The 13,402-nt window shown below is 41.6% G+C and overlaps 1 protein-coding gene across 1 annotated transcript in view; it reads right to left on the bottom strand.

The window, feature by feature from the left end:
• The window catches only part of LOC119414857 (tissue factor), a 167,440-nt gene that overhangs the window by 67,242 nt on the left and 86,796 nt on the right, over positions 1 to 13,402 (bottom strand). The window contains exon 4 of the mRNA XM_037681978.1: positions 738 to 838. Within this exon, the coding sequence (XP_037537906.1) occupies positions 738 to 838 (101 nt within the window). The remainder of the gene's footprint in view (positions 1 to 737; positions 839 to 13,402) is intronic.

Below are 13,402 nucleotides of genomic sequence, written 5' to 3'. Positions count from 1 at the left end.
GGCCACAGAAACAGCTTCTTTCTATCTGCTGAATTTCTCACCAACAAGGCTTAGGTCTTGAAGTGACTTTTTATTCATGTGCATGAATGTACACGTGTATAAGTATGCAAATCTCTTTATGAACTAAAGGTCTGTCAATGAAGAAGTGAGCTCTTGATTTCTGTTTTTGCAAAGCTTACAGTTTTGAGTTAAATAAAAAGGTAATGTTAAGGTTAGGGATGAAGGGGCTTTCAGATCAAAAGCAATACACGCTGAGCTCACCACTCAGGGCAGGTACTCACCTGCTCACCTGAGTTTCACTACAGATTGCTGCAGAGTGACCCGCAAAACAGGCAAAGTTTTTAAAACTGTGAGCAGATGAGCAGAGAGCTCCCAGTATGCATGCCGTGCTGTATGCTAGAATATTGCATTTGCATGGCCTAAAAAAATAAAAATAATAAAAATGAAAAAATTACGCAGCAGCAGAAGTATGTGTGCGTGCACATGTGGTGAAATGGTCTAAAAAGCAATAGTGTTTGGACAGAAGGAGCTCCTTCTTATTAACAAACGCAATGCAAACATGAAACAGTTTTTGCACAAAGCATGAAATACACATAGGTTTAGGAGTAGTGAAAACGTTTCTCAATTCCGATATGAAAGGCCTTTTAGACTTGAGAGGAAACAGAGTTTGGGTTAACTTTTTTACAATGAATGGGAGCTCACAAAATAATCAGTTAGGAGTACCTTGTGATACCTACTCTCTCTGTAGGGGTTGAACTGAGAGGAAAGCGTGTGAGGCTGTTCATAAAAGTCATAGTCGAAGGATTCCTGTTCCACTCGTATATCAGCTGTGTAGTACCTGTCAAACAGACAAGAAAAAATAATTAATCTACTGTATGTTCATCAAAACAAAACTATTTTTAAAGACAAAACCCACACTTTAATTTTCTTAAATTTTACTAGCTGACAGGCTCTGTCCCTGTCTGTTTTCTTTATATTTATTTGTGTTCCCAACTCTGCTTTTTGTACTTTTGTTGTTCTGCTCTTTGTGTGATTTCTGTTCCTATATATCTGATTCTGTTTTCCACTCGCTCCTCAGTCTGCCTCTCCACTCCTCAGTCTTTATCATTCACACCTGTCCCTCATCAGCCACCTGCCCAGGTGCTCTCATTACTCACTCTCCCTCTGTCTTATAAAAAGCCTTTCTCTCCTCCACTCCCTGTCCGGTCATTGTTCTGTTCTGCACAGACTTCTCAGTCCTCCTCTGCCTGTCATCCGTCTGTCCATCCATCCGTTAACATCCGTTATATTATAATATATATATATATATTTATTATTATTATTATTTTATTTTTACATACCCAACTTATTCCTGGGGGCTCTACTGTCTAAATGATTATGTGTACAACTTCCTGTCAGACACAGGAAGTAGAAGTAATCATTGATTAAACATGGTAGCGGAGCATGGACCACGGTTTATTTGAAAATTATTTGCATTCAGTTTAGCAGAACTGTTTTTGTTTTGTTCACATTTATTTAACAACAATCAAGTTTACTAACATAGCCTTGTGGAGTTCAGGTACCTGTTGTGATTCTCACAGAAGCACAAACAACCAGACCAAATTAAATCCGTGGCTACAACAACAGTCCACCAAAGTCCATGCTCAATAATCCAGGTATAAAATCCAACAATTTTAAGTCAGGTCATCTGGATGTTTTCTTTTTTGTGTTGAGACATTTCACCTTCCATCCAGAAGGCTTTATCAGTCTGAGGAAACGCCAAACAAAACTGCTTCTCCCCAAACAACTTACGCCAAAGTAAAAAAAAACAAAACAGTTATGTTGGTACTAAGATGGTCTCTGGGGCACGCCGTCTCCTCCGGTGCCTGCCCTCTTTCTCATCAACAGTCATGTCAAACTGGTTCAAAACTCCAAAGTCTATGCTCAATAATCCAGGTATAAAATTCAACAATTGTTAGTCAGGTCATGTGGACGGTTTCTTTTTTGGTGATGAGATGTTTTGCCTACAGCAAACCACTACTACAAACTACAACAACAGTGTTTGGAATATAGATCCAAAACAAAAAAAGTGTTCCTGTGAAAAGCTGTATAGTTTCCATCTCTGACCTACAGATGAGGAATTAGGAAGAATGTGGATGAAAAATGTGAACTTGAAGAGACCACCCAAAATGCTGTATGTGTGTTATTTCACTTTGCTGACAAACAGCCGACGGAGGAAAACCTGCATCCTACTTTGTGGCTCGACTACAACAAACCACTGGAGAAGAGACACCAGATCCTCAGAAGGATTGAAAAGAGTGACGAGAATATCGGGTATGATTTCAAGTGTATGGATGTCACAGCAATATAATATTTGTTCATCATTTGTATTATGATTTTCTCTGCAATTAACCCAAGCTCAGTGATGGAGGACTTAAAATCTTTGGCTGGGCTCTATATCTGCTTTATGGTAAATAAGATTGTGTCCCACCTCTTTTAATAAAACACCACGACCTTATTACTGTGTAGATACTAATACGCCTCTGAGCTACTCAGGTTGTTCATCGCTTCACCATCGGAAGGACCGAGTCAATGAAGTAGCTAAATATGCTAGTTGATTGAATCTGCAACCACTTCTTTAGGTCGTCCTCCCATCCCTCGTCTGCAGTAGGCAGAGGTATGATTACATTGTCCTGTTTGAGCTCTGACAGGCGATGTTTCTACATGTTGAAATTAAATCCACAATACTTGGAGAAACTACACGGCAGGGCCAAAAAAAATGTCGCTATCAAAATAAAAAAGGTCACACTAATATTTGGTGGGACCACCTTTAGCTTTGATTACAGCATGCATTCTCTGTGTCATTGTCTTGATAAGCTTCTGCAATGTCACAACATCTGTTTCCATCCAGTGTTGCATTAGTTTTTCACCAAGATCTTGCATTGATGACTAGGCATGATGGGTGCATCACTTCACCTGCTTCTCTTCTTACCCTGATGCGTCCATCACTCTGGAACAGGGTCCATATGGACTCATCACCTTCTTTCTTGCTCCAGAGTCCAATCTTTATGCTCCCTCGCAAATTGAAGCCTTTTTTTCTTATTAGTCTCACTGATTCGTGGTTTTCTTAAGGCTACACAGCTGTTCAGTCCCAATTTCTTGAGTTCCCTTTTGAATTTTCTTTCATTCAACCTTTATTTCTACAGGTAAATCCCATTGAGCCTCGAGGACTCATTTACAAGAGAGACCTGATTTCAACAAAGAAAGATGACAACAATGGACAACAGCAACAACAATAAATGGTTATAAAAAGTAATACTGCTGATTTTTTTTTTTTTTTTTTTTTTTTACAAATAGGATGGCTAAAAGAAAAAAGTAACAAAAAAACAGCTAGATTCTAAGGCGAATGTAGAAAACTAAAACCAGGAACATGTTGGATTGAATTGCGCATGTGGAAATGCTCTTACATTCACTCTTAAACATAACCCTGCATGCTACTGTTGTTTTCCTTTGATTTGATTTCACCAAACGTTTAAGTGATCGCCGATCACGATCATTCAGGATTTTTTTCCGGCCACATTTCTTCCTCAGAGACGATGGGTCCCCACTATCCTTCCAGTTTTTAATAATGCATTGGACAGTTCTTAACCCAATTTCAGTGGTTTCTGCAATCTCCTTAGATGTTTTCTCTGCTTGATTCAATTCAATTCAATTCAGTTTATTTATACAGCGCCAAATCACAACAAAGTTGTCTCAGGGCACTTTACAGGAGCATTCACATAAAAGCCAATTAGTAAAGTTCTCCATCTAAGGAATCCAGCAGAGTTGAATCTTGGCTTCATTGCAGTCTCCCATCCTGAGCAAGTACAGTAGAGACAGTGGAAAGAAAAACTCCCTTTAACAGGAAGAAACCTCCAGCAGAACCAGCTCGGGACAAGCAGCCATCTGCTTTGACCGGCTGGTTTGAGAGGACAGGAAGGAGAGACAGATGAACACAGAATGGTAGGTCCAGGTATAGGTCCAGGTGTATCTGAGAGACAAAAAAAAACATGTTAAGGATAGAAAAAATAATTACAAATACAAAACAGGTTGAGCAGAGTAAGTAAAGATGATGCCAATGATTTGACCCTTCTCAAACAGACTGACATCTTTTCCACGACCAGGCGATGCGTTTTTTGACATGGTTGTTTAAGAAATGAGAAGAAACTCATTGCACCAGTTGGGGTTATATAAATTGTTGCCAGTTGAAACATAATCGCTCATGCAGTAATTATCCAATAGGAGGCTCGTACCTATTTGCTTAGTTAAATCCAGGTGGCGACTTTTTTTTTTTGCCAGGTAGTGTATATTAGCTCATACTGTTCACATAAAAACAAACGCTGGTTCCAGTCCACTCCAAAAGTTGCACCCATAATTCACGCAAGGCAGCATGGGGGCTAGGAATAAAGTGGATAGATCTCCTAGAGTCATCTTTTTATTTGAACTTGTGAATTATTAAAAAATAACTATAATAATTCTCTAACCTTATTTTTGATCAAACTAGTCTTTTATTTAGGCTGTGGTCTGTGCCACCATCTTGTGATCTTGAGGCTACATGTTTGAGGCCAGCTATTGTAAAGAAGGAAATCTGGCTTAAAACAATGATTAAATCTTTCTTTTGAGTTCCTCACTGTGGTGATCTCTGTATAAGCTGCCAGGAAAGAAACAACAAACTAGCTTATGTGCTAAAAACCTAATAAGTTATATTCTCTTTATGTAAATCCTCAAATGTTTTTGTGTCTCTGGCTGACATTGTTTTAGTGAAGGGGAAGGACATAAATGGCTTTTTAACAGTGTTCTTTGTAGATCCATGTTTTCACTCTAAAGAATAAAGTCCAACTTCTTTTAAATCTTGACTTTCGAGTTTCAGGATAATTTTTTTAATCTTTACCAGGTTCTAAAATGATTAATTTCTAATGTCAAGTGTACAAAAACAGACAACAAATTCCACCACTCTTAGATGTATTTTCCTAGCTTCTTCCACAGGATTTAGAAGGTTTGGGATCAGTCAGGAGCTGCTGATAAAACATATATATTGATTTATCATCATCAGTGGGGCCACCTCTATTAAATCACTTGCATCAGTTTACTGCTCTGGAGCAAACTGACACAAATACAGGTCCTTCTCAAAAAATTAGCATATTGTGATGAAGGTCATTATTTTCCATAATGTAATGATAAAAATTAAACTTTCATATATTTCAGATTCAATGCACACCAACTGAAATATTTCAGGTCTTTAATTGTTTTAATACTGATGATTATGGCATACAGCTCATGAAAACCCAAAATGCCTGTCCCAAAAAATTAGCATATTTCATCCCACCAATGAAAGACAAGTGTTTTTAATACAAAAAACCGCCAACCTTCAAATAATCATGTTCAGTTATGCACTCAATACTTGGTCGGGAATCCTTTTGCATGAATGACTGCTTCAATGCGGCGTGGCATGGAGGCAATCAGCCTGTGGCACTGCTGAGGTGTTATGGAGGCCCAGGATGCTTCGATAGCGGCCTTAAGCTCATCCAGAGTGTTGGGTCTTGTGTCTCTCAACTTTCTCTTCACAATATCCCACAGGTTCTCTATGGGGTTCAGGTCAGGAGAGTTGGCAGGCCAATTGAGCACAGTAATACCATGGTCAGTAAACCATTTACCAGTGGTTTTGGCACTGTGAGCAGGTGCCAGGTCGTGCTGAAAAATGAAATCTTCATCTCCATAAAGCTTTTCAGCAGATGGAAGCATGAAGTGCTCCAAAATCTCCTGATAGCTAGCTGCATTGACCCTGCGCTGGATAAAACACAGTGGTCCAGCACCAGCAGATGACATGGCACCCCAGTGACTGTGGAAACTTGACACTGGACCTCAAGCAATGTGAATTCTGTGTCTCCTCTCTTCCTCCAGACTCTGGGACCTTGATTTCCAAAGGAAATGCAAAATTTACTGTAATCAGAGAACATAACTTTGGACCACTCGGCAGCAGTCCCAGGCGAGATGCTTCTGACGCAGTCTCTTGTTCAAAAGTGGCTTGACCTGGGGAATGTGGCACCTGTAGCCCATTTCCTGCACACGCCTGTGCACGGTGGCTCTGGATGTTTCTACTCCAGACTCAGTCCACTGCTTCCGCAGGTCCCCCAAGGTCTGGAATCGGCCCTTCTCCACAATCCTCCTCAGGGTCCGGTCACCTCTTCTCGTTGTGCAGCGTTTTCTGCCACACTTTTCCCTTCCCACAGACTTCCCACTGAGGTGCCTTGATACAGCACTCTGGGAACAGCCTGTTCATTCAGCAATTTCTTTCTGTGTCTTATCCTCTTGCTTGAGGGTGTCAATGATGGCCTTCTGGACAGCAGTCAGGTCGGCAGTCTTACCCATGATTGTGGTTTTGAGTAACGAACAAGGCTGGGAGTTTTTAAAAGCCTCAGGAATCTTTTGCAGGTGTTTAGAGTTACGTCGTTGATTCAGATGGTTAGGTTAATAGCTTGTTTAGAGAACCTTTTCATGATATGCTCATTTTTTGGGACAGGCATTTTGGGTTTTCATGAGCTGTATGCCATAATCATCAGTATTAAAACAATTAAAGACCTGAAATATTTCAGTTGGTGTGCAATGAATCTGAAATATATGAAAGATTCATTTTTATCATTACATTATGGAAAATAATGACCTTTATCACAATATGATAATTTTTTGAGAAGGACATGTACAGTATGTTTACACAACGGTAAAATAGAAAGACATAAGATAGTTTGTACAAAACATTTCTACAGTATTTTGTCATGCAACTTTTAAATAAAACATGCAAATTAGCCATGTAAACATACCTGTCATTCATGTTATGAAAAGTGCACTGCGGCCTTTGGAAGGTCAATGTCATTATCAATTTATTTCTATAGAACATAAAAGCAACAAAAGCTGACCAAAAATAAAATAGAGGGCAGATTCATTACTGCCAATGTAAGACAGGCTTGGGAGAGACTGAATAATAATAATAATAATAATAATAATGCATTTTATTTGTCAGCGCCTTTCAAAACACCCAAGGACACTTCACAGCACTAAAAACACAGTACTAAACAATATAAAATAACTATTAAAAACACTAAACCAAAAAGAAAATAACATTTAAAAATAACAGTTAAAGTGAAAAGGCTAGCTTGAACAGATGAGTTTTGAGTTTTGATTTGAACGTCAGAAGGCAGTCAATGTTACGGATGTCCGGGAGAAGAACATTCCAGAGCTGGGGAGCAGAGTGGTCATTCCGTATGTTGAGGGAGTATCAGAGAAACTGAGATGTTTATTTTCTAAACATAACGTCCCAGTGGCTTTTAAACCCCAAAATACATTACGGCAAAGACTGGTTCATCCCAAAGATCCAGTCCCCCGACACAAACAGAGCAATGTTGTGTATGCTGTTCAGTGTCAGGAGGGCTGTGATCAGTCTTACATCGGGGAAACTAAACAGCCACTGGCCAAAAGGATGGCCCAGCACAGAAGATCAACATCATCAGGCCAGGACTCTGCGGTCTACACTCATCTCTAGGCCAGCGGTCACTCTTTCAGGGATGAAGATGTTGTAGTGGACTAGGCCCATGTCAAAAACTAAGTCTAAGGTCAAAAATCTTGACCTTAAGAACCTTGTGGGACAGGAACTGTCATTTCATTGATTTGAATCCAGAAATGCCGGTTCACCCATCCTGAGACTTTCTCTCTTGAAGATTCATGTGAAAGAACACTCTCTTTTTTATTATCATTACTATTTTACAAATGTTGATAATCAAAGTGTCTTAGTTCAAACCATTTTAGATGTTGCAGTGAACTAATCAATTTTATTAACTGTGTAATGATTTTTTCTCACGCAAAGTTAGAACTCATGTCAAAGCTGTTACAGAGTAATTATGCCTTTTCTGATTTCTGCTTTTGAATGAGCAAGTGTAAGTTGGTCCAAGGTTTTAGTCAAACGCAAAACAAGTTGTTAGAACGAACTGTCATGTTTTTAGAATCCTCTCAGACATAAATATAGAGGTTTTTGCACCTGTTTCTGAAACGCGCCAAAACAAAACTCTCTCTGTCTGTGAGAACATTTCTGATCTTTCCATAACAATTCTTGCTGTCTTCTAACCTCTTACGTCACAAAACACACCCCGTCTGGTCGGTTCTGACCAATGGTAATACTCCCAGATGGACCGGAAAACAGCTCTTTAAAATGTCAGTACTTCCTGGTCTACTCGGCTCTGCTCGAGATCTGTAAACTACACAGTTCTGTTAGAAGCTCTGGGATGGTGCTGGAACAGTTCTGGGACAGTTCTGTTCAGTTCTGATGGAGTGCTGTTGGAGTTCTGCTGGATACACAGTCCAACCAGTTCTGCGAGAGAAGCCCAGTTCTGTGAGAGACGGGATGATCCTGACATGACAACAGAGCTCTTCCGAGTTCCATGGGATTATAACATTTTCACTCGCCACTACTTCTGACGATTCACAGCATCCTAAGGAGACGCTGGACAGGTAGCGTTAACGGAGCTCCATATCTGCTGATTAACTTCAGAGAGGTAACGAGTCAAGTTTCCTACCAAGCGTACCGGGGAGAGCTGGGTTCTGACGGAGAGTGTCAATTCTGGTGAACACTTCCCCTCCCATACCATCTTTACTCCCTCTAAACTTCTTTCTCATCTTTAAACTTTCTATCAAGTAGATATACTTCCAGATATTTAGAAATGTCTGTGTAAAATGCTCATCCACATCCGTGTGGGTAAAAGATCATAATTGTACAGTTTCATAAATGTCTGTGGTGAAGCAACGGAAAAATCATGGCCGTATGATTTTTCCTGATTGATTGCTGTTGTTATTTTCATAATTTGCCAAATTAATGTAAATGTTTGATGTTAAATTTTGATTCTGTAAATAAATGACCGCATTCATTTTGATGGGTCAAACATAAATGACGTCTCACGTTTGCATTTCCTTAAATTCAATGCACGTTTTATTCAGTCCAGAAAAATGAGGAATCCGTGTTAAATGATGAATATATCCGAGCATCTGTTCATCTACATATTGGTGGCCCGTCACGTGCTCATAAATGGACTGTAACCGTGTAAAAATTGATTTTAAATGTTGGCATGTTAAAAAGTAACAGGTTGTCAGCTGTGCTGAAACGCAGCTGGAGCTGCACCTTTGAAGCGAAACGCTGCATGTTCTAAGCGTTGGGCTAGTGATGTTAGAAGCTGAAATTGTGTCATTGAGTCTTGTGAAAGCTGACATTGTACGCCTGTTATGTTAACTAAGAGCTGATGAGCTGTGAAAAACGCTACGTTCTGTTTAAACTGAGGTCCAAACGGACGGGAGGTTCGGTTCTGGACCGGCTCGGTTCTGGAAAAGTCGGACGAGTTGTTTAAATAGCTAGAAAGACGTTTTGTCACGGAGCGCCGTCTCCGTGCAACTCAGGGAGTTGATTCGTTACATTTTTAACAGAGACAGTGCATTTTGACGGTTTACGAGACTAAAGAGGTGACGGACTTGTTCAGATAAATCTATCATGCTAGTTGCTAACGTTTCGTGGTTGGTTGAATATTGCTGCTGTGGAGCGCTCTGATTTGCTGAGGAGGGTGAATGCGTGCCTACGTAACTTCCTCTCAACCCTGCGCTGCTTTTTCATTGGTGATTTCAGTCACGTGACCCGGAAATGGAAACTCGTTTTCATAGGGAATAAAATCTGCTTTTTAAAGCTGAAAAGCGCTGCAAAGCTGTGTTCTGACACGGTGTTTAGGTTGTTCGAAGTCTAATTGCTAAAATTTTGCCACGTTTGTGTAAAATATCCGTTCAGAAATGTTGATTTTAACCGAGGTTAGCCGAAGCTAACTTTAAGCTAAGCGGCTAACAACAGGATGTCAACCGAACGCCACAGGAAGTTGTAGCTCCCCTAGCGGACAACACAAACAGTGTCGGAGTTAAAATTGTTGAGGTTGTACTGACATCTTCTGGAGAAGACGTGGGATCACAGGTTTCACTTCGTTTTTAGGTTATTTTAGTGAAATTAAACGTGTTTTCTTTTTAAAGGCATTTTTTGAGTTATTTACCGTTCCTCAAAGTTGAATAAACTCTGTTATCTTGCATTTTAAAAGTTATGAAGGTATTTATGCAGAGAGCATTTACCGAACAAATTTTTATTCACTGATAAATCCTTGAGAAACAGGTACAAAATAAAAATTTAGAAACTTTTAAATAAGATACAGTTACAGATATTCACAAAGTTGGAAAAAGTTTACTCATTTGCTAGAAGATAACGCACGTTTAATTGATAAATCACTAAATAAGAGTAAACTTATCAGGAAAAAGAGATTTTTCTGATTTTCTTTTACCACCTAAACATTTACATCTCCTATTTAATTTCTAAATAGCAGATAATGGCGGACGTAGAGGTAAACACTGACCCCTTACAATCCGGAGATGCTGTCCAGACAGCTTTACATATTTTAACAAATTCAATTGTTGGTAAACAATTAGAGCAATTGCTAGACCTTGATGACGATCAAAGATATGAGGAGCTACAGAGGTTGTCAAAAGCAGCTAACGTGAAGGAGGACACAAAATCCAGCCGTGAACGGTTAGCAAAAATTTCTCTGCTTCTGAAGGCGGAACTGGACCGTCTGGTTGAACGAAATACCTTGCTGTTCAACGGATATGAGTCTGAAAAGGAGAGGTGTGACGAATTGTTAAATGCATCTGAGTTGCTGAAACAACAAATTCAGACTGATAGGGACCTCTCAAAGACTGAGCTGTCAGAACAGGCTCAATCATATGAGGAGAGGATTGCGGATAAGGAACGAGCGTACCAAGCCGCGTGTGCAGATAACAATATGTTACAAGCACGATTGCAGGCCGGATTAAAGGAGCTGGACGATTGCAAAGCAGACAAGGAGATAATACTCCGAAATTGGCTGAATTTACAAAGTGAAAATCAGACGACACATAAGCGCCTGACAGCTTGTGAGGAGAAGCTTGCTACAGCTACAAACCTGATTTCTGACATGGAGCTAGCTGGTTTGAGACTCAGAGACGAACAGGGTCAGCTACAACCACCCCAGACAGGTGCTGTTGCACCTCCTCCCCTTAGCCCCGTTTCAACACCCCCAACCCGGGGGATAAGGACGGGTCTGCACCCACTTGCACCTCTTCCTCCTAACGCCATGCGGCCACCCCCAACCCCATCTCGGGCGGCGGGGATGGACCTGCACCGATATCAACTCACTGAATCGGTATACACCATGCAGTCATCTCCATCCCCACCACGGGTGGTAGGGACAGACCTGCACCCACTTGCACCTCTTCCTCCTGACACCATGCAGTCCTCTCCACCCCCATCTCGGAGGGTGGGGACAGACCTGCACCAATATGCACCTCCTCCTACCAACCCTTATCAGCCACCCCCACCCCCACCATGGGCGGTAGGGGCAGGCCTTGACCAGTCTGCACCACCAGTCACACAAGTTAGACCGTTGATACTGTCTCCTTCAATGGGTGATTTGCAGAAAATCTCAAAATATGTACAACGCTTCATTCCCGGACCCATGGGGTCAGCTGGAACAAAAGCGTATCTCAAAGATCTGGAGTTCAGATTGAGATCTTATCCTAATGCTACGACAGAGGATAAGATCAGTCTGATACGGCTCACTTCGGACAGAGAGGTGTTCACCTTCATTGAGCGTCTACCTGATGCAACGAAGAGGGATTACAACCTTCTGTGTGAAGCTTTGATCAGAGAGTACGACCCCTGCACGGGACCTGCTGGTTTCCCAGCTGCAGACAAGGTCACGCAGGGTAAAACTGAACATCCAAAAGTTTATTACAAAATAATCTTCCAAGCTTATTTTGGTAACAGAAATGAGACCGGAATGGAAGAAGATGATGGTTTTAAGTTTGTTTTCAGCAAAAATCTCCACTCTGATTTTAAAAAATCAGTACATATGATGGCAAATTTCAGAGAAAAATCCATCAGTGAGATTAAGCAGTGTGCTGTGAATGTGTTTGAAGCATGTTCTCATGCTAAGACGCCCATAGAAGTGTTTCCTAGTGTAAAGGTTAAACCCCTCCCTCTTGAACTAGAAGGACGACGTGCTTCGCCGCCTCCTCCTAAGAAGAAAGAGAGAAAACAGTCTGTTCAAGCTAACAAACCGCGTCCTGAAGGTGCACGCTGGGACAAAAAGGCTCCTCTTTCAGAGGAAGACAGTGATTATCGAAAAAGGGGTGGGCGCAGGACGCAACGATATGAGAAACCATATCAGCAGGGGCAGTACGTAAAGGAACCCCCGCAAGACGTACCTGACTGTCCCCCACCTCGGATGAAACGAACCGAGGCGAAAAAATCACAAAAGTTCCAGAAACAAGGCCCTACACCTCTGAGCTCGGAAGAGACAGAGAAACTACGCAGGTTGTTAGAAACTTTGAAACACACTGACACGGGAACCCAACCAGGAGCACTTTGCAGTAATGTAATTCCTATTACATCTGAGGGCGCGAATGCCAACATAACAGATGTCGGTGGAACACACCAAGACATTGCTGTTGTTGCCTCAAACAACCCCTCATCGGAAGAAGGGGGGGTATACACACACACGAACGATGACGAGTCATCGCAGGCTGAACACTCAGAAACAGCTTCTGCTGTGCTGACGGTTCAGGCAAACCACAATTACACAGATAAGGCTGAACGCGTGAAGAAGCGTCAGAAAAAACCTAAAAGGTTTCTGTGTAACTTTATCAGAAGGGGGGTCGCCAAAAAGGCGTACCTGTCAGTAACACTCGAAGGCATCCTCACACACGAAGCACTCTTGGACGGTGGAGCAGACATAACAATCATGTCAGCTAAGCTTTTCGAGGAGCTGAGGACGGCCGCTGCCAGTGTTAACAGGATAATACCTCTCTCTGAATGTGCTATAGAAATGCAGGGTCTCTCAGAAAAGAAAACGACCCTGACAGCTATAGCAATGGTTCACATGCAGATTGGCAATATGACACTGTACCACCCAGTACACGTGTCTCGTGTTGACTCATTCCCATTTTTGGTTGGCCAGGATTTTATAAATCGTTTCGGCGCGATTATAGATTATGGTGATCAAACAATGTGGACAACAGTGAGCAAGCCACTGCCAATCGATACGCCTCCGGAGTGTGACACAGACTGCCCAACAGCAGGTACCGCGGAAGGCGCACAGGACTCCTCAGCCGAGGACACGAGCCCGGTGAGTACTCCTCTGACATCATGTGAAACCAAAGAGACCCACCCAGTGGTCCAAACTCTGACCCAACAAGACAGCCTCCTCTGTGAGCTGGAGCAGTCAGAGTCCACCAAACACTACCTACCACTGGTAGTTAAAGGTGTAGAGATCCAAGGGTC

The sequence above is a fragment of the Nematolebias whitei genome, chromosome 9 (assembly GCF_014905685.2).
Source record: "Nematolebias whitei isolate Nwh7 chromosome 9, NemWhi1, whole genome shotgun sequence".
NCBI lineage: Eukaryota > Metazoa > Chordata > Actinopteri > Cyprinodontiformes > Rivulidae > Nematolebias > Nematolebias whitei.
This window is presented reverse-complemented; position numbering and strand designations above follow the sequence as displayed.